Raw genomic sequence first — 21704 nt, 5'->3', positions numbered from 1 at the left:
ATGAAAAGATTTTAAAATGCTCGTGCCCTTTGAGCCCATAACTCCTCTTCTGGGAATTTATCTTTAGGGAATAATAAAAGTTATACTCCAAAATATAAAAAAATTTTTTTTTTTCCAAAATATAGATATTCTTTACAGTATTCTTTCCAATAGAAAAGAAAAATGGAAACAATCTAAAGTGTCTCACAATGGAAAATGATCTGAATCCATTCTGGCCCATCTATACCATAAAATACTAGTCAGTCACCAAAAATTACACTGTAGATATACGCTTATTGACAAGGAAAGATGTTTATAACGTACCCCAAATCCAAACCCATTGCACCCACTGCCACTGGGTCGATTCTGACTCACAATGACCCAATAGGACAGAGTAGAACTGCCATATAGGGTTTCCAAGGAGCTGTTGGTGGATTTGAACTGCCAACCTTTTGGTTAGCAGCTGAACTCTTAACCACTGAGCCTGAATTAATTTTATTTTGTAAAAAAAAAAAAAAAGAAGCGTAAATAAAAACAGTTAAATTTATAAATAAAGCTTGGAAGAAACACAATAAAATGATAATAGTGGTTATCGAGGAGTGGCAAGATTATGAATATATTTTCTAACACATCATATTTCTATTTTCTAAAACAATGTAATCATAAAATAGTATAATAATTAAAAGATAGAAAAGCTTTGAAAAAGTCATCAATTATATCAGCCGGGCAGGGTGCACTCAAGATACAACAGAGTCAGGAGATTAAAACCTCCACTGAGGACAGGCAGGGTCACCCCAAGTATTATGGACAGTAATTAGGGGTGAGGGGAAGGAGACCTTACCTCACGCCTTCCCCCTGAGCCCAGTCTTCCCCTACCCCACACCCTCTCTAGGTTCCTCCTTGTGATGGTTAACGTTATGTGTCAAGTTGGCTAGGCTATGATTCTCAGTAGCTTTGCAGACACTGGACTGGGTGCTCTTCCACAACGTAATATAATGTAATCACTTTTCATGGTGTGATCTGATGTGATCAGCCAATCAGTTGAAGGGGAAGTTCCTTTGGGGTTGTGGCCTACCTCCAGTATATAAATGGGCGCTCTGGCAAAGCTCGTGCTCTCTCTTTTGACCCTGCACTCTTCTTGTCACCTGACCGCCAGTTCTTGGGGCATAAGCCTACAGAAGTCTCCAGCCTGCCACCTGACCTGCAGATTTTAGATGCACCAGCCCCTGTAACCTCATGAGCCAACAGAGGTCTGCAACTCCTGCCTGACCCATGGATTTGGAACTTGCCAGCCCCCACAGTTATGTGAGCCATTTCATTGAAATAAATCTTTCTCTCTATATTTCTAGATACATCTCACTGGTTTTGCTCCTCTAGAGAACCCAGACTAAGACACTCCTCAAGGGGCCCTTTCAGTGGAGTGGGGGTACGGGGAGTCCATCCTGTCCCTGTTAACACTTCTGGCCTCCACCTAGCCCCATAGCCTGCTGGGAGCAAATCATGCTTCTGTGGTTTGTGTCATCTTGGAATCCCTCAAAACAATTAGTCTAACATCAGGCACACACAAACTGTTTTGATGATATTTCTAAAACACCCACCTCCATCGACAAAATGCTTCAGTGACTTCCCATTGACTCCGCAATAATATCCAGACTCCTAAGGGTTGCACAGGAGGCCATCCAGCATCTGGACTCACCCACCTTACCAATAGTCTGACCTGAACTCTTTGCTATACTCCCTTCCTAGATTGCCCTGCCTTCCCTCCCTGTTCCTCTTCATCTGGTCAACCCCTACTTGCACTTCAAAACTTGGTTCAAACAACACCTCCTCCAGGAAGCCTTCCCTGACCATCTCCTACCCCACCCCATGGCTGGGTTGAATTCCCCTTCTTTGAGCTCACATAGCACCCTGTGCATGCCTCTATCAAGGCATTTAATGCCTTTTCCTGACATTGCTGGTTCACCAAACTGTCTCCAAAAGCTCTTTTTGGTCAGGAACTGTACTTTTTGTCTTTATATCTCTAACAAAGCATCTGGAAAAAAAAAAAAATCTGTAAATGCTTGCCAAATGAATGACTGTGTGACTCTTGACACATGAATGGAAATGGTTCTGGAACGCACAAGATAAAAACCGTTGTAATTCTGATTTGCAAAAAGGTCAGTTTCTAACTTCAGGCCAGTATGTTTGATATAAAATTTGGGCAAGATGTTAGAACTAATTATGAAAAGTTGGTTTTCTAGCATTTGGAAAAGGAAGCAGAGATCCCTAGAAGCCAATATGGGTTCAAAAGTTAGGTCAGATTAACCTTCTTTTCCTCAGGAAATAACAGCAGACGCAGTGTACCTGGATTTCAGCAGGGCATCTCAGAAGGTTTTTCATGATGTCCATGGGGACAAATGTAGAATATGAGCTGGGGGGTGGTACGACTAGATGGGTTGTGCCCAAAGAACATGGTCAGCCTGGAGAGGACTACAGTAGGCAACACAGGGCTTGGGGTCTGATCTGTGATACATTGCTATTAATGACTCAAATGAGGAGACCAAGGGGAGGCCGACATGAACTGGGAGAGAGAGAGAATATACTGGATGATAGAAATCAGATTTTTAAAGCTCTCAAGAAGTTCAAATAGTGGACCAAATTGAACCAGAACATGGCCAGATAATATGGCAGTAGCAGAATGCCTGGTTGCAATGTGTGGGCTTTAGCCGACAGCTCAGTGAGTTAGCTGGGATATGACCGCCAAATCTAACCCAACCGCAGGCATTAATCAAAGCAGAACATCTAAGACAAGGGTGCTTTTTGGTGGTCAGACAACCTTAAGTTTAGAGGAGACTGACCAGATGGCGAGGGTGTGCATGAAACATGACTGAAGGAAGTGGAGATGGTTTAGTCTGAAGAAGGGAAGATGAGGCTCAGGACCTTAATGTCTGGTTCTGCAGTCTGACTCTGCACAGAGGCACCCAGGTGAAGGGAAAGTTCAGCCTCTGTTTCATTTTCTAGTCCTAGCGCCCTGGCATGGGGCTGCGCCTATCTGGAGAAGGGGTGATGATTTGTAACCCGCCATGCAGAAGAGCATCTCTTGATTTGTGGTCCTAGAGGGGGCCCTTATTTATAATTTGCATAGAGGTTCCACACATGCCAGCCATAGCCCTGACAGAGCTGCGCTGACCACACTGCCCTCAAACATCTAATGGATTGTTGTGAGGGGTCAGCGCCATGATCTGTGGTATCCCAGGGACAGAGCTAGGATCCATGGTAGAGATGGCGCGGAAGCCAGATTCAGCTTAGTAAGAGCTCACTGAAGTCCCTGGGTGGTGCAGATGGTTAACGTGCTTGGCTGCTAACTAAAAAGTTGGAGATTTGAGGCAACCCAGAGGCACCTTGGGAGAAAGGTCTGGTGATCTACTTCCAAAAAATCAGCCACTGAAAGCCCTATATAGCACAGTTCTACTGTGATGCATGTGGGATCACTGTGAGTTGGCGTCGACTTGACAGCAATTGGTTTTGGGTTTTTAAGAGCTAACTAAAATGAGAGCTGCCCAGTGACGGGTGGGTTTTGGAAAAGAGTGAATTTTTTGTTACTTCAGTGGTCCAAGAGGCTAGAAGACCACCTGGCACAGCCTTTGGAGGGGGCCAAGCATCCAGAGGTCCTCTGATTTCACAACACTGGGAGGCTCACATCAAACAGTTCAGCAAGCCCCAAGTTTCCATTGCATCTCATATGAGATTGCTCCACCTACTAATGCTCAAATTTATTTCCTACAAGACCCCATCTTTACCACCAGAAACGTGATGTTGGGGTGAAGTGTATAGATACGGAATGAGCAGATCTTGAGTAACATAATTCTTTGATTCAAACATTTTTCTGAGCATAACCTACCCTAATCTCCTCTGTACCTCTGCTTGAGAACCTATGAGCTACAGGTAACAAAAGGAACAAAATTCTGGAGTAGAATCACTTGACCCCCTCAGCAGAGTACACAACACCATATTTGTGTATAACTGAAAGCTTAAAGCAAATCTGTGTAAATCGTAACACCCTGAGGAAACACTTATCCCCAGCCAAGGTTGTGAATTCTCTACCTCATAATTAAGAATTGAAGTGCCTATTGTAAAATCATGGGGAATATTTAAGAGCTTTGAGTTTAGACAAATGTAAATTTGGGGAAACATTTAAAAAACTGAGCATGTTTTTGCTAAGTCAGGCTTTTAAAAAATAGTTAAATTTCAAAGGGAACTGAATTCATATCTACCTACTGCACTTATGGTTAATGTAGTAATAACCCTAAAAGCTCTGTTAGGGTCAAATATGCACATACATTCTGTCTGAGTTATCTAGTGTTGCTATAACAGAAATACCACAAGTGGATGTTGTTAACAAAGGGAAAAGAAATTCATCTCTCACAACCTGGCAGGCTAAAAGTCCAAATTCAGAGTACCAGCTCTAAGGGAAGGCTTTCTCACTGCTGGCTCTGGAGGAAGGTCCTTGTTATCAATCTTCCCTTGGTCTAGAAGCATCTCCATGCAGGAACCCCAGGTCCAAAGGTATGAGGTCCCAACTGTCTGCTCACTTCTCTCTCCTTTTATCTCTTACAAGATAAAAGGTGATGCAGGCCACACCCCAGGGAAACTCCCTTTCCATTGGATCAGGGATGTGGCTTTAGTAAGGGTATTCCATCCCACCCAAATCCTCTTTAACATAATCTAATCTTGCCTCATGAACCACAGGCAGAGATTAGGATTTACTACACATAGGAAAATTACATGAATCACAAAATGGAGGACAACCACATAACACTGGGAACCATGGCCTAAACAAGTTGACACATATTTTGGGGGGACAAAATTCAATCCATGACACTGTCTTATCCGGCCTTTTCCATGGATTCCTTTGATTTAGCTAGGCTTTTCCTGCCAAGAGTAAACCGGCTTCAAAACTCCAAGGATTATGAGCATTTATGTGGGCCTGTATTAAATACATTTTTTATAATTTACATATTTTAAAAATATATGTCATGTAGAGCTGTTATGGGTTCAAATATTTTTCTGGAAGGATAACACAAAAAAATTGTCAATGCTGACTTCCTTTGTGGAGAGAAAACTGGAGAAAGTGAAGTGGGGGAGGGATGAAAATGTTACTTTTCTGTGCTTTTAATTTTTTTTCATATTGTAGTTTCAAAAACATTTTCTAGGGGATGTGTTTCTAGGTAGTGGTATTATTACAGGCTATTTCGGTTTTCTTTAACTTTTTTTATACTAAAAAAATCAATAACAGGAAATGTTGCTAAAAATCAGCTCATAAACAAACTCCAAGGTTACTTTAAAAATGTGACCAAATCTGAAAGCAGCCAACATGTGCATTCTAATTATTCCCATCCTTACTGAAAACCTAGAAAAGAAAATGGTAACAAATGATTAACATTTTGGGTTCGGCCTCAGTTATCATATCATCATTCAAAGGGAGTAAGGGAAGCATTAATTAATATGAAAGGAGAAAGTCTACCTTGTTTGGGTTTATGTTTAAAAAAGACCAGAATGACTAATTTTCAATACATACCTCTAACTCACCATCCTGGTAATTCTCCATTAATCTCTGTATAAAATTTTCAACTATTTGTGGTCTTATGACGGAAAAGTTCTCTTTCATGACTTGGTGTTTCCAGAGTTCTAGGGAGGAAAACATGCCAAAACATATACCAGTATAAGGAAACATTGAGCAACGATTAATGGCTATGAAATGGCAACTCTCCGACACATAACATTGGACATAACACACTGCCATTTCCAAACACACAACTAATGTGTGGGGTGGCAGAGTGGAGGAGATGGGGGAGTACCCAAGATCCTCTGGAACATGAGGATAAGGAAGATCTTTAACAAGATTCTTAATGAGATTTGGAAGAGTATCTTCGAAGTCAGGAAATCACATCCCATGACCATAAGTGAAAACCTGGAGTCAAATGTTATCACTGGCCCTTCATGACATCTATTCTCATTAAGTCCTTTTATGTATCTGCACAATTTTTTTGGTCTAACAGAAATACCAGAAATAAGTGACGAGCTATTATATTTACCTGTTGAAGTACATTCCTGGTGCTCTGGGGCAAAAATTAATTTGAATATATAGTTAATAAAAAAGGGTAAGAAATCCGATAGTCACAGATGAGAAATGTTGACCACTAGAGTAAAGCAGCAACAGTGCTCACTTATATAAAACAAGGCCTATTCAAAGTTACTCAGAGAAGCATTGTTTATGGCAGCAAAAGACTAGAAACAGCAGAAGTGTCCACCTTTAAGGGTCTAGTTACTTAAACTATGGCACATCCCTGCAATGGGGTAGCATGCAGCTGTTAAAAAACACATAGGAAATTCTCCATGTACTGGTATGAAAGAACCACAGATTGTTAAGCGAAAAATGCAAGGTGCAGAACAGTGCATATAAAATGCTACCTTTTATTTTTTAAAAAATATAATAAAAATAATAAAGGGGTAGGTATCCCCTCAAGCCTACTCAAGCTCATTGCTCTAGAAACACTTTCTTTTTCCTATATCCATCACTTTCCCCTCTTTCTTGGATCATTCACAGTAACACACAAACATGCCATTCTTTCTTTTTTTCTAAATCGTGCTTTAGGTGAAAGATTGCAGCTCAAGTTAATTTCTCATTCAAAAATTTATACACAATATTGTTTTGTGACATTAGTTGCAATCCTTATAATGTAACAGCACACCCCCTCTTTTCACCCTGGGTTCCCTGTGTCCATTCAACCACATGTCATTATTTCTCCATCTCATAGAAATCCTTCTCTTGAGCTCACTTTCTCTATTAGCTATTCTCTCCTTTCTTTGCTCCCCTTTTGTAGCAAAACTCCCAGAAAAAGATATCTAAGCTCACTATTGGAAACCCTGGTGGCATAGTGGTTAAGTGCTGTGGCTACTAACCAAACGGTCGGCAGTTTGAATCCAGCAGGTGCTCCTTGGAAACTCTATGGGGCAGTTCTACTCTGTCCTGGAGGGTCACTATGAGTCGGAATCAACTCAGCTGCAATGGGTTTGGTTTTTCTTAAGCTCGCTATTTGCGATTCCTCTCAAATTACTTCTTAAACACACTTAACAGGATTTCACTTCTACCACTCCACTGAAACGGATCTTGCCAAACCCCAATGACCTCCCTGTAGCTACAGTCAATTGTTAGTTCTCTGTCCTGATTTTACTTGGGATACCAATAGCATTTGGCACAATCGGTCACTTCCTCCTGCTTGGAAAACGTCCTTCACTAGCCATTGTGACACCACTCTGTCTTACTTTTCTTCCTAGTTCCGTCTAGGGCTCCTTTTCCCTCCCTAACCCCAGCTCTCAACATCAGAGTGTCCCAGGGCTCAGTCCTTGGTCCACCTCCTCTTTTCCGTTTCTATACACTCCTTTGGTAATATCATCTAGTCTCATGACTAAATACCACCTGTATGTCAACAATTCTCATATTTATGCCCAACTAACCACTTGGCAGGATCCCTGGATGGCTTCAAATGGTTAAGTGCTCAACTACTAGCAGAAAGGTTGGTGGTTCAAACCCACCCAGAGGCACCTCAGAAGTAAGCCCTGACAATATGCTCCCAAAAGGTCACAGCCTTGAAAACCCTAGGGAGCATTCTACTCTGCACACATGGGGTTGCTATGTGTGCAGAGTCTAATCAACTAAATCGCAACTAGTCACAACAACAACAACCCACTTGGCATCTCTACTTGGACGTCTAAAAGGCATTTCAAACTTAATTTGTACATAGATAAATTCCTGATCTTTCCTCCCTAATTCACTTCATTTATAACGCTGTCCATCTCAGCTGGTGGCAATTCTATTTTCCTAATTGCTCAGGTCAAAAATATTGGAGTCGTCGTTGAGTCTTCTCTTTTTCCGACACCCAATAGTCAACCCATCAGTGACTCCTTTAAAATATACCCAGCATCTGCCCACTTGCTACTCCCACTGCTCCCAGCCTTGTTTGAGCCACCATCTCCTCATGCTTGGATTATTGAAATAGCCTCCAAACCAGCTTCTTCTTATACCTTTTCTTCCTTTACAGTCTATTCTCAACACAAGAACCAGAGAGATTCTATTAAAACATAAGTCAGAGAGTGTTACTTCTCTGCTCAAAATCCTGGGATGGCTCCCCATCACACTCAGAGGAAACGCTGAAGTCCTTAATCCATTGTTTTCTTATTTCTTATGTTTATTGCTTATTGTCTGTCCACCCATTCTAAATTATAAGCTCCATGAGAGTAAAGATTTTTGCATTTTATTCACTGATATACCTCAAATGCCTAAAACAGTGTCTAGAATATACAGTAGTAGTCTAGAAGTAGTAGGTGCTCAGTAAATAGACATTGAATGAAAGAATAAATTAGCATTTGTACGCATTTGCATAAAGAAGCACTGAGAAGACATGCAAGAAGCTAACAAAAGTCATTACATATAGGTGGTGAAATGGGGTACACGGGATCAGAGATGGAATCAAGGCTTCTCAATGTACGCTTTTTTGTTTCATTTTAATTTTTGAACCTTGTCAATATATTACCTGTTAAAAAACAAAATCAAATTTAAAAATAATATGACAGTGCTTGTACAGTGTCAGCATGCCAACATTCCTTAGCAATCCTAATCGAAAAGCCAAAGGATATGTATACATTTATTATGTTGGTTAGAACTGACAGAGTAGGGCTTACTTTCTGTGTGGCTCCAACAGAATCTTGGAAAAAAAGATCTAAGAGAGACCTGTGGAGCTGCAGGTAGGAACCAAGCCTCACCCTGCTCCCTTTTCTGTGGTGGGGATAGCCATCAGCAAGAGCTCCCACAGGTCCACTCCCTGCCCCCAGCTGTTTCTAATTTTAGATGCTCTTTCCTACTCATACCTTTGGCTTTCTAACAGGAGACTCAGCGCATGCAGGAGGAAGCACCGAGCACAGTTTTCCCAGGAATGTGGGTATGACAGAGCAGGAGCCTCTGGTATTTGCACTTATTGTGCTATTTCTTATGTCCTTGCTGTTGTTAGCTGCTGTTGAGTTGGCGTCTGACTCATGGGGACCCATGTGAAACAAAACGAAATGCTGTCCGGTCCTGTGCCATTGCCACAATTGACTGTGGATTGGATCATTGTGATCTGCAGGGTTTTCACTGGCTGATTTTCAGAAGTAGATTGCCACGTCTTTTTTCCTAATCCATCTTAGTCTGGAAGCTCCACTGAACTCTGTTCAGCATCATAGCAACACATATGCCTCCACCGACAGGTGGTGGCTGTGCATGAGGTACACTGGCTAGGAATGAGCTCGGGCCTCCCGCATGGAAGGCGAAAATTCTACCACTGAACCACCACTGCGCACCCTCTTATGTCCTTGCTGTTCCTGAAATATGATAGGCACACTCTGCTTAGGGCCTTTGCATTGGCCTGGCTTTGAAAATGGGATCCCACATCCCACAATTAGTTACCTTCTGTAATAAACATATAAATCTGGTTGTGTTCTTCCTTTAGGACAAAGAAGTTGAGTAGACATATCACCATTGTCCCAGCACAGTTGAAGTAGAACATCCAAGGGGCCATGTGCCCAAAAGTTCACATTTCCTAAGATATTTAAGCACTTTTTATGAATCTAAACCTTGAAAAGACAGAGCTTGTGTATATTTCAGACATTTCCCAGACAAGAAGTTGGATTCCTTTTACAGACTACTTTAACGGCAGGTCTCCGCCTCACAGACAAGCCTGATGAAGAGCCACACCTGCCACACACCCCTGGTCTGGGGGTCAACCTGGCAAATGTCCACTGAGTAATTTAGGGTAGTTTTGGAGCTGTTTTAGCTCTGGGCTCAGCTGAAGGAGGGTATTTTATAGGTCCTTCCTCCCGGGGGCACAGTGGTTAACAGCTTGGCTGCTAACCAAAAGGTCAGCATTTCAAATCCACCAGGCGCTCCTTAGAAACTCTGTGGGGTAGTTCTACTCTGTCTTATAGGGTTTCTGTGAGTTGGAATCGACTTGATGGCAGTGGGTTTAGTTTTTTGGTTTTCCTCTTCCTGTTCGAGTTCAGACATGCATCTGCACTTCGCCAGGAATGACTGCTCTTGGATGAATCCCACAACCCCAGGCAGGAGTCAGGGGAAGCCAGGGAAAGCGTGGGATTCATCCAAGAGAAGTCATTCCTGGCAAAGTGGAGGTGGTGGTCTGGGTCTCATTATCAGTGTGTGTGTGGTCATGGCTTGTTTCAGACGAAGCAGCGGTTTCTGACAAAAGCATGGTGGTGGAGGGGAGACAACACACTGGGGGTTTAATTAGGATTTCATTTTCTCCTTCCACTCTGTTCACAGGTCCTTTGACTGGAGGAACTTTTGACTTCCTTTTGGTCGAGCTACTTCCTGTCTCTGAACAACACCTCCACCCAACCTCCTCCTTCTAGGAAGGGCATCTTGGTTTGGTAACATTTCACTTCTCTAGTCCAACCACCACCTGTCTGTGCCTGAGTGGCCCCTGGGTCTTCAGCTAAGGCAGAACTGAAACTTGAAGGCCCTCAACTGCCAATCAAGGTGGTTCTCCCCACCAGCCAGCAGACGCTCAAATAGATGGTAGTTTGGAAGCTGTCTTGCCTCAACTACATGTATGTGTTTTGTACTCCTGTGTTGCCCACATTGCTTCCCAGAACTCTAGTTCTTGAGTTGATGGTAGATATCCCCAAGGGGAGAAAAGGGTTCTGTGGTCAATTAAATCTGGAAACATCGCACACTCTCTCTCCTGGAGACCTATAATGCAGAGTACGAGAGTAAAGACTAAAAAGGCCTAGAGGAAAGGAACCTTTCTAAGATTTGCTTAACTCTGAGTTTCCCAAACTTATTTTTATTGAAAATAAGCAAGCAAGCAAAAAAAAAAAAAAAAAAACACCTTTCTCCTCTTGCAAAACACTGTAGAAATCATCCTATCCAAAGCAATCAGGACTGAGAATTATTGGTTAATCAAAAGTCCATTAAAGCAGAAAAACTGTATTATTTTAAACATTTTACTTAACTTTTTAAATTTATTTTTAAAAATACATAAATCTGTCAACAAATGCCAGGCATTTAACACAAAGCCTAGGGGTTTTCTTTGAGTGTGTACCCACTGACTGGAGGTCTGCACCATCTTTCCATAAACCATAATACATAGGGCATGTGCTATGTTTTCTGGTGCTTTTTTTTCTTAAATTTTTATGGAGAGAGAACTTACAGACTGTGAAACAATCCAAATACATTGTTTTGCACATTTTTACAATTTTGCTTAATCTTTTCAGTCATCTGACCCAAAACTAATTTTGATAGCCCTTCTTTTCCTAAACAACTAGCCTATTTTCTTCAAAACTTTGAATTTAGTTTTTATAGAACCAACAGACTTCTTTCTCTTTGCACTCCTTTTTCATAGGTTTATATAACATTTGATTAAATTACTCAAATACAATGGCAAGCAAACCCAGCATAAACAGGTTTGGAGGAAGCAAGCATGGCTGGGCAAACGTGTACAAGCTAAATGCTATAATTAGTGAGTAGTTTGCTTGCCTGTGTTACCAGAAGGGAATGGAACACTTCAGGTAAACCAGGAGTCTGCTAGTGAAGGGTGGTTAGAACTTCTAGTGCCTTAACCTCTTAAGGAGCTTGTGTTCCAGGACATACTGCTGGGAAAACGGTGGTCTAGACCGTGTTTTCTGTTTTGATTGTGATTCCCTTAAGTGAAACAGGCTCTCTGAGTGGTGCAAATAAATGGTTTGAGCTGGACTTGAAGGCACACAACAACAACTAACCTAAAGGCTGGTCGTTTGAACCTACCCAGTGGCACCGCAGAAGAAAGGTCTGGCAATCTGCTAAAGATTACTGCCAAGAAAACCCTGCGCAGCAGTTCTACTCTGTAACACACGGGGTCACCATGAGTCAGAATTGACTCGATGGCAACAAATTTGGCTTTTTTTTTTTTCTCTTTAACATGAATGCACATTTTTGCATCCATAACTACCTTTAGTACTATCACTAGCTAATATTACAGAGCACAATGTACTTACGGTGAGATTCATCAGGAGTGAAACTGGATCACAATCTACATTCTCAATAGTTTCCTGGACCTTTTGGAATTTTTTGTCTGACCTCTTGCCAGGTCTGATCAGACTATCTTTTTCAACCTCTAGATGTGGCTGAGAATAAGTGCGTTCCAGGATTAGGCGTGGCACCTCTCCTATTTTCTTATTCTTGTGGACACCCTCCCCACAGTCGATTCAGGACACCTCAGTATGGAATGTGACATGTGATTTCTCACATATGGGCTGAATCCGTTTAGAACTTCTAATACTTTCTCCCCACACTCCTGGGATAGATTGCACCCCACTTTTTAGAAAATCAATTAGAAGTCATTTCAGTGCCTAAATGTCAAAGACAGGGGATGGATGTCAGGGCTGTTTTGAATCGATGGAACCTACCTCTTGTCTAAGCCAGCCCTGTGCCTGAGCAAGAGGTTCTGGAGCCACTTTTGAACGTTCTCAGGGGAGCAGAGTTGGCCAACAGGGAAAGAGGACAAGAACCTCCTTTGTTTGCCTGGATCTCAATACTCTCCATTCTCTACTCCCTCTGTGGAAACTCCAAGCCCGCGCTAAGCTTGACCACAAAGCATGGTCTCTACATGAAGAGGCTATGGCTATGGCTATTTCTTGCTGCAGAGATGAGCAGTGTGAGTGGGGACCCCACATTTTTAATCACCTCCTTTTAAGGTACATAGCCTTCAAAAGACTAAATTGAAGAAATGTATTCAAAAGTGTCTTGGCACACAGTGGGGTCTCAATCATTGCACTGGGGAAACTCAGTACAGGAGGAGACCCAGGCCTCCACATTGAGTAATACTGTGTAGACTAAAAACAAAACAAATGAAATAAAATTCAACATTGGCATTTATTTTTAAAATCTTGTGAGTACAGAATCCAAACAAGAATTTAGAATTGGCCAGTATGCTCCACCCAAAGGGAGCCCGTTGGCACAGTGATTAAAGCACTCAGCTGCTAACTCAAAAGTTGGGTGGTTTGAACCTACCAGCTGCTCCTTGGGAGAGAGATGTGGCAGTCTGCTTCCAAAATCACAGCCTTGGAAATCCTCCGAGGCAACACTACGCTGTCCCATATAGGATAGCTATGAGTCAGAATTGACTTGATGGCAACAGGTATTCCAGCCAAAGTAAGGCCTGGTAATATCAACTTTAAACTCACACGGCTAACCCATGGGAGTCAGAGTAGAACGGCACTCCTTAGGGTTTTCAATGGCTGATTTTTTGGAAGTAGATTGCCAGGCCTTTCTTCTCATGCACCTCTGAGAGGATTCGACCTTCAGCCTTTCAATTAGCAGCCATGTGCATTAACTGTTTGCACCACCCAGGGATTCCATAACAACCTTAAACCAAAAAAAAAAAAAACCAAACCCGTTGCCGTTGAGTCGATTCTGACTCATAGCAACCCCATAGGGCAGAGCAGAACTGCCCCATATGATTTTCAAGGAGCAGCTGGCGGATTTGAACTGCTGGCCTTTATGGTTAGCACCCAGACTCTTAACCACTGCACCTCCAAACCAACCTTGTCACCATTAAAAATAGCCCTGCCCCTCCCCTCTGCCTGATCCCCACCAGCAGCCCCTTGTCTAAGGCCCTTTATAACCACAGCTGACAAGCACCCTCAGCAAGCAGCACAGCCACAAAACAAAGATGCTTCCTCCCCCCTGGGCGTTTCATAACAACCACAGCCCCGAACTGTGCAGATGGTTGCACCTGCTGTGCTTGTGGATTTTCTCCAAGGACTCTGAAGGGAGCTGTCTGGGTGCAGCCAACACAGCACAAACAACAGACTGCTTTGTGTCTTGTTGAATATCCTGTAAGGAGAGCTCAACCAAACTCGGCTCTCTGGTGACATTCAGAGACGCCCAGCTGGGGAGTGGCTTGCCTTCTCATTGCACAGACTTTTCCCAAAACCCTGTTTACAGAAGTCAGTTACTAGAAGCGTGGATCAAACGACAACGTCTCAGGTGAGGACAATGGTTAGTAATTAACGTTACAATGTCTGTGGACCTTGCCTCAAAAGGAAAACCTAAATCATTATGGGAGTCAGACAACTCCTCCCTAGCTCAAAGGTTATGGATTTTCCTACAGAACTAGTAAGAATCAGGATCAGACATTGCCACTTAGAAAAGGACCAACTATATAATTTTCAGGGACCAGTGCAAATAAAAATGCAATAGGGCTTGTTCAAAATGCAGGAAAAAAGTACCAGTAAATGTATTAAAATATAAAGTGTTTCCCTTTCTTCTGCAGCCCCTCTGTTGACCTGTCATGATGTCTTTTATTTGCTTTATAATATCCTGCTCCCTCAGGCACAGAGATACTGGCAGAGTAAGTACAGACCCTCACAGGCACCCAAGGGCTCTGCCTTACCTCTCAGGGGATGAATGCATGCAGCCCACCAATGGCCAGGTTGATGCTCCATGCCCCACCCAGGCATCTCCCTTGCCATGAGCCCACCGCCCCAACCACTGTGGACAGGCAACCCCCAAGAGTATTGCAACCTCCATTCTGGAGTGTTCTAGATATACCTGGATCAAGGATGAGCAAGAAGCTCTCCCTCACAGAGGCACTCATCAAACACACCATAGTGCTGCCCGTCTGGGGTCCCCTAGATATGCACAGGCCCCAGCAGTGGTTAAACAGTGGCTGCTAACCGTAAGGTCGGTGGTTTGAACCCACCAGCAACTCTGCCAGAGAAAGATGTAGCAGTCTGTTTCTGTAATAGTTACAGCCTTGGGAGCCCTCTGAGGCAGTTCATAGGGTCACTATGAATTGGAATCGACAGCAATGGGTTTATGACAGTTATAAAAAACAAAAACAAACCCATTGCCATTGAGTCAATTTTGACTCATAGTGACCCCTTAGGACAGAGTAGAACTGCACCCATAGGGTTCCCAAGGCTGTAATCTTAACGGAAGCCAACTGCCACATCTTTTTTACCCCACATCTTTCTCGTGAACAGCGGCTTGTGGGTTCAAACTGCCCACCTTTCAGTTAGCAGCCCAGGGCTTAACTACTGTGCCACCTTATGAAAAACAAATTCTAAGTGAAAATTAGTAAGAACTTCAAGCTGGTGACTTCAGAGCATTAAGCCCCAAATACCTCTGAGTGACTCGTGTGATGCACAATTTTGGATCACCTTCCCATCCTAGAAGCCTTGGTGGTACAGTGGTTAAGTGCTTGGCTGCAAACTCAAAAGTTGGTAGTTCTGCTTCCATTTAAGGGTTGAAGCTTTGGAAACTCTGTGGGGCAGTTCTATGCTGTCCTATACAGGCGCTATGAGTCGAAATTGACTTGTTAGCAACAGGTTTCTTCCCATCCCAGGTATATGTATTTGTAAGATTTTGCTATATATGCTATCTGGGTGTGGTGTATCTGTATATACTTGCACTTCTATATATTACAAGTAAGAAAGGCTTTATATGTTTCTCCCATTGCAACTTTATTTCAATATGACGTAATTGGCAGAGTTAAGACTGAAGTTAACATGTTGTCTATTTAAAAACGCTTTAACTGGAAGGAAACATCAAAATGGGACAAGGTCTAAAATATAATTTTCATCTTATTTTCTGAACATTGCAGTGTTTTCTAAATGCATATAGATTCATGGATTGTTTTTATAATTAGGAAAAACCAATAAAATAAACATACTTTACCTGTAGGGACAGTATACCCTTCCTTGGACTTTTCTGATATAACCAGTGCCATCTATCTCTTAACTTTTCTTAATACTTCCTGGATCATATGAATTTCAAGATTTTCCAGAAGTTTCTGAAGCTAGAGTAAGCATAGGTTGAGAGTTACTTTCCAGTTTGAGATTACGCTCAGGGCTACTAAGTCAAATTCCTGCAAAAAAGTCTTGGGTGGGATCCTGTCCTTCAACTGTTCTCTCCGGATGAACAAGGGGGCTCCTTCCTTGGACCCCCAAGTGCTTCCAATGGGTTGCTACACCTCCGTGGAAATCAATATCTTTCCTTCCTGGCCCATATCTTGACTGACAAAATCCAACATGTTTTACCAAGTTCTGCTAAATTGTGAAGTACTAACTACTTGGGGGGAACTCATGTCTTTTGGGGTCTCAAAATGTGGCCAGGAGTTTTTTGGGCTGTCATTATAAGAGAAGCACTAGCGTCTGAAATTTGATTTAGATAACCAAGAAGGATTTCACGGGAAGGTTTAAAACCACAAATCACTAAGGGAAACACTATGCCAGTAATAGCCATGGGCCCTCACTTGACCCATTATGTTAGTCTCTTCCTCTCAGAGGACCCAGGTGCTGGAGAGGAACCAGGGTCCAGAGGGTTCAGGGGGCTGAGGACTGGGGGCAGGAAGGACTGGTACAAGCTGTCCTTGTTGGTCATTGGACATGTGTCTCTACATTGAAAACTGAATAGCCAGAGGCTTTCCTTGCCCGTTACAATAAGTGGAGTCACGTGGAACCTGTGTTCCAGAACCAAGGTGAGCAAAGACTTGGGAAGCCAACCTCTCTACATTGATCATCTAACGCACACCAAATGAGCTAGTGCATAAACTTCATTTTCTTATTCTCCGAAAAAATTACAAGGAACTATTTTTTTTTTTTAATTTCATTTCTGTGTATATATGTGTACGTGTGCCCATATGTGTGTGAGAGATTTATGTGCTGGATTTTATGGTTAAGAGGCTTGTGTTCATGTTTTCTATTGTAGTCTTTCATGTGGAGGTGTACCTTAATTTGAAGAAAATCAAAAGATGAAAATCTAGACTTACAGAACTGATAGATTAACCCAACCAGCTACCTTCAGTTGGATTCTGACTTAATGTGTGTCAGAGTAGAACTGTGTTCCATAGGGTTTTCGGTGGCTGATTTTTTGGAAGTAGACTGCCAAGCCTTTTTTCCAGTGCACCTCTGGTTGGACTTGAGCCTCCAAGTTTTCTGTCAGCAACCAAGCGTGTTAACTGTTTGCACCACCCAGGGACTCTATTAACCAAAACCAAACCCATTGCTGTCGAGTTGATTCCAACTTACAGTGATCCTATAGGAATCCCATAGGTTTCCAGGATTCTAATCTTTACTGAAGCAGACTGCCATAGCTTTCTCTTGCGGAGCAGCTGGTAGGTTTGAACCGCTGACCCAACCTTTTGGTTAGCAATCCAGTGCTTAACCATTATGCCACCAGGGCTCTTTGAGACTCCATCAAACCAAAAAACCAAACCCGTTGCTGTCGAGTCGGTTCCAGCTCATAGTGACTCTATCGGACAGAGTAGAACCACCTCCTAAGGCTTCCAGGGCTGTAAATCTTTCAGAAGCCAACTGCCACATCTTTCTCCTACAGAGCAGCTAGTGGGTTCAAAACCAAAATCCTTTTGGTTAGCTGCTGAGCGCTTAACCACTTTGTCACCAGGGATACTTCAGAACTTCACTAACCCAGTGCTGCTGAGTTGATTCCGACTCATAGCGACCCTCCAGGACAGAGTAGAACTGCCCCATAGAGTTTCCAAGGACCGCTTGGTGGATTCAAACTGCCAGCCTTTTGGTTAGCAGCCGTAGCACTTACACACTGCGCCACCAGGGTTTTCGGAACTTCATTAGGAGGCAGTTATTTGCTTGGAGTCCCTGGGTGGTGCAAACAGTTAATATGCTTGGCTGCTAACAAAAAGCTGGGGTATTCAAGTCCATCCATAAATGCCTCAGAAAAAGGTCTGGAGATTTACTCCTGAAAAATCAGCCACTGAAAACCCTATGGAGCACAGTTCTACTCTGACACACCTGGGGTCCACATGCAGTCTCAATTGACTAGATGGCAACTGGTTTTTTGTTTTTTTTTTTTTGCTTAATCAAAGCTTTAAATGCCTTTAAATACTTAAGTCCCCAAATGCCTGTTCAATGATTTACAAACCTTCAATTTACACTTAACTTCTTAGAAAAACACTATTTGGATGTATCTGTAGTTTTTTTTGTTTTTGTAGTTTTAAATGCTAATGCCATAAAGCAATTTTTCAAAGCTATTTTTTATATTTAAAATAGCTCTTGCATACCTGCTGAGTTTTTATTGCAATTTCTGAAGCTCCTTTGGGGGGAAGAATAGACTGATTATTTATCATAAGTCCTTCATATTCATCTTCTTTCCCCATCTGCCTGGCTATAGCTTTCATGCTGGGGTAGAGAATGTCTGTTCTATTAAAGAAAAAAAAGAGACAGAAATTAGCAAACATATTTTTTCTCCTTCGAATTCTCTATTATGTTACTTCATTTTGTTTGTAGCAAAACTTTCAGTCATCATGTATTAACTTCCCAACCCATTCACAGCCACTCACATCAACATCTAACTTCACTACAGTTGCCATTCCCTTAAAAAAAAAAAAATTTTTTTTTTTTTAGTCAGTATTAAATCCAGAGGCCTTTTCAACTGAGTACTATAATTTGCAGCCCTCATTCTTCAAAATATTGCTGTCTAAATACCAGAAAAGCTGACTGTAACAATTTCTCAAGGTAGGCAGTTCCGACTATGCTAAAGGGAACATTCTTATGCTCAGTAAGGCCCAGGGTGGTGGGTTGGTGCTTAGTAAATGCTCGTTGTGTACTGGACATAGGATATAAGGGATGTCTTTCTTGCTTGCTAAGTCATCTCAGTCAGGGCCTGTTGTTGTTAGGTTCTGTCGAGTAGGTTCCAACTCAGAGTGACCCTATGTACAACAGAAAGAAACACTGTCTAGTCCTGCACCATCCTCACAATCATTGTTATGTTTCAGCCCATTGTTGCAGCCACTGTGTCAATCCATCTTGTTAAGGGCCTTCCTCTTTTTCACTGACACTCTATCAAGCATCATGTCCTTCTCCAGGGACTGGTCTTTCTTGATCATTTGTCCAAAATACGTGAGACAAAGTCTTGGCATCCTCACTTCAAAGGAGCATTCTGGCCGTACTTCTTCCAAGACAGATTTGTTCGTTCTTCTAGCAGTTCATGGTATATTCAATATTCTTTGTCAAAACCACAATTCAAAGGCGTCAGTTCTTCGATCTTCCTTATTCATTGTCCAGCTTTCACACGCATATGAGGTGATTGAAAACACTGTGGCTTGGGTCAGGTGCACCTTAGTCCTTAAAGTGATGTCTTTGCTTGTTAACAGTCTAAAGAGGTCTTTTTGCAGCAGATTTGTGCAATGGAATATGTCTTTGATTTCCTGACTGCTGCTTCCATGGGTGTTGACTGTAGATCCAAGTAAAATGAAATCCTTTACAACTTCAATCTTTTTTCCCTTAATCACGATGTTACTTATTGGTCCAGTTATGAGGATTTTTGTTTTCTTTATGTTGAGGTGTAATCCATACTGAAGGCTATAGTCTGTGATTTTCATCAGGAAGTACTTCAAGTCTCTTAGCTTTCAGCAAGCAAGGTTGTATCATTTGCATATCACAGGTTGTTAATGAGTCTTCTACCAATCCTGATTGCCCCGTTCTTCTTCATATAGTGCAGTTTCTTGGATTATTTACTCGGCATACAGATTGAATAAGCATGGTGAAAAGATACAACCCTGACACACACCTTTCCTGGTTTTAAAACACGGAATATCCCTTTGTTCTGTTTGAATGACTGCCTCTTGATCTATATACGGGTTCCTCATGAGTTTTTTCATGAGCACAATTTTAAGTGCTCTGGAATTCCTATTCTTCGCAATCTTATCCAGAATTTTTTATGATTCCCACAGTCAAATGTCTTTTCATACTCAATAAAACACAGGTAACCATCTTTCTGGTATTTTCTGTTTTCAGCCCTGATCTATCTGACATCAGCAATAATAATCCTTTATATCCTCTTCTGAATCTGGCTCGAATTTCTGGCAGAGTTAGGACCTGAAGCTGCTCAAAGCTCCCACCATACCACAGACTTAAGGTGTCATGCTGGGCCATATTTATACCTCTGGCTGTAACACATGAAGCTTCTCAGAGACTCAGCACTTAGTTCTAATGGTGGAGGGAGTGGGGAGGAGTTCACAGCAGCATCAGCTCCCCATCTACTGCTCCCTGGGATCCTATGAGCTAAAAAGCTTAGAGTTGGCACTGTGGGGACACTTCATAAGCACAAGTTCCCAATGACAGACTCTGGGTAAAAGATATATAAGTACAGCTTAATGGAATCCAGCCTGTCTCTGAAGTTAATATAACTTACTTCTTCTTGTAAATCATTACAGACACATTGCCCGGCTTCCACTGGACTCAGTGGGACTGGGTATACTAGGACCCTTGGGTCAAATTTTGCTCTCAGAAGAAGGGGCATGAATTTGCCAAGCCCTGAGGTCCCCTAACTGACATGAATTTCTGCCTCAGCAACACTCACCCATAGAGCTCAGAGAACTGTTTGTGGAGAGAAACTGTGTTAATGTCCTGGCCTTGCAGCTTGAGGCGGCCCCAGTGCTCCTTCAGTACTTCCAGCTGCTTCCACAGTATCAGAAATGATCTCAGCAAAGCGAGGGACGTTACTGTATCACATGACCCCTCCCGCAGTTCGGAGGCCTTTGGGCTGCTTAGGAACTGACTTCTGAATTCTGGCATTTTGGGCAACTGTGGCTGAAAGCATGACAGAAATCCTTCTTTATTAATCATGGTCCAGTACTAGATAACCTTTTACATACACCCCACACAAAATAAAGCATTCTTTGGAGAACGGTTTACAGGCCTATAGCATATACTGTGCCCAGAGAGGTTAAGCATCCCTCCTGAACAGGGAATGTACAGAAAGGATGAAAATGTCTCAATCTCAGCTTCTGCTCGGGTGTCAAACCACCGATTTTTAAAACTCCGTTACATTTGGGTACTAACATTTTATCTGTCTTTGAAAACGGAGCCCTCACGTTTAGCCTCTGCATTCTGGAGAGTGCTTTTTAATGCACATGAGAATTAAGCGCTCCCCCCTCCCCATGCCATCATCATGGTAGGCTATAAATATAACCTTACGTTGAGGATTTTACTCATTCTATGAGAAAGAAAATGAAAACTTAAGTTTATCTTATCTCCTGTTCCTTTCCTCATCCTTTAAAAGCTAGGCAGAGTTTGAGCCTTGTAGCTCTTTTAAGAACTAAATTAACAACAGTAACTCGAAAGATTAACTAGGACGCTCAGGGGGCAGTGAGTCTATGTTAATGGGGGAGAAACAATTCAGAAAAGGAGGGTGAGAATGGTTGCACAACTTTTAGAATGTAGTCAGTATCACTGAATTGTACATGTAGAAATTGCTGAATAAGTCCATGTTCTGCTGTGTACATTCTCAAGGACAACAACAAAAACAAATTAAAAAGAAAAAAAAAGTTATGCAGAGAATATTTCTCTTAATTTGACTTTATTATTCAACAGGCAATTTTATTTTAGAATCATAACTTGCTCATTCATTTGCTGATGCCTTCACTAAGTGTTCATTGAGGGGCTGGTATAAACCCTGGAGGATACAGAAGGTATTCTGGCCTCTGCTTTCCTGCAGCCAACAGCGTGAGGGCTGGAGTCACCCAGAGAGTGATAGAACAGGGACCCGCATCCAGGCCCTCAGCCTGGCTATAGTGTCTCAGTCACAGCAAAACGGAGCTTTTCTTTGCCAAAAAATTGAAAAACCAAACCCGTTGCCATTGAGTCAATTCTGACTCATAGTGACCCTACAGGTG

General features: G+C 42.3%; 1 protein-coding gene across 1 annotated transcript in view; it reads right to left on the bottom strand.

The window, feature by feature from the left end:
- Positions 1-21704, bottom strand: part of LOC126082529 (uncharacterized) — a 237572-nt gene that overhangs the window by 26302 nt on the left and 189566 nt on the right. The window contains 4 exon segments of the mRNA XM_049895073.1: positions 5537-5646; positions 15728-15848; positions 18090-18228; positions 20390-20619. Of these exon segments, the coding sequence (XP_049751030.1) occupies positions 5537-5646; positions 15728-15848; positions 18090-18228; positions 20390-20619 (600 nt within the window).

Source organism: Elephas maximus, chromosome 1, assembly GCF_024166365.1.
Source record: "Elephas maximus indicus isolate mEleMax1 chromosome 1, mEleMax1 primary haplotype, whole genome shotgun sequence".
NCBI lineage: Eukaryota > Metazoa > Chordata > Mammalia > Proboscidea > Elephantidae > Elephas > Elephas maximus.
The sequence above is the reverse complement of the archived record's forward strand: the minus strand, read 5'-3'. Positions and strand labels throughout refer to the sequence as shown.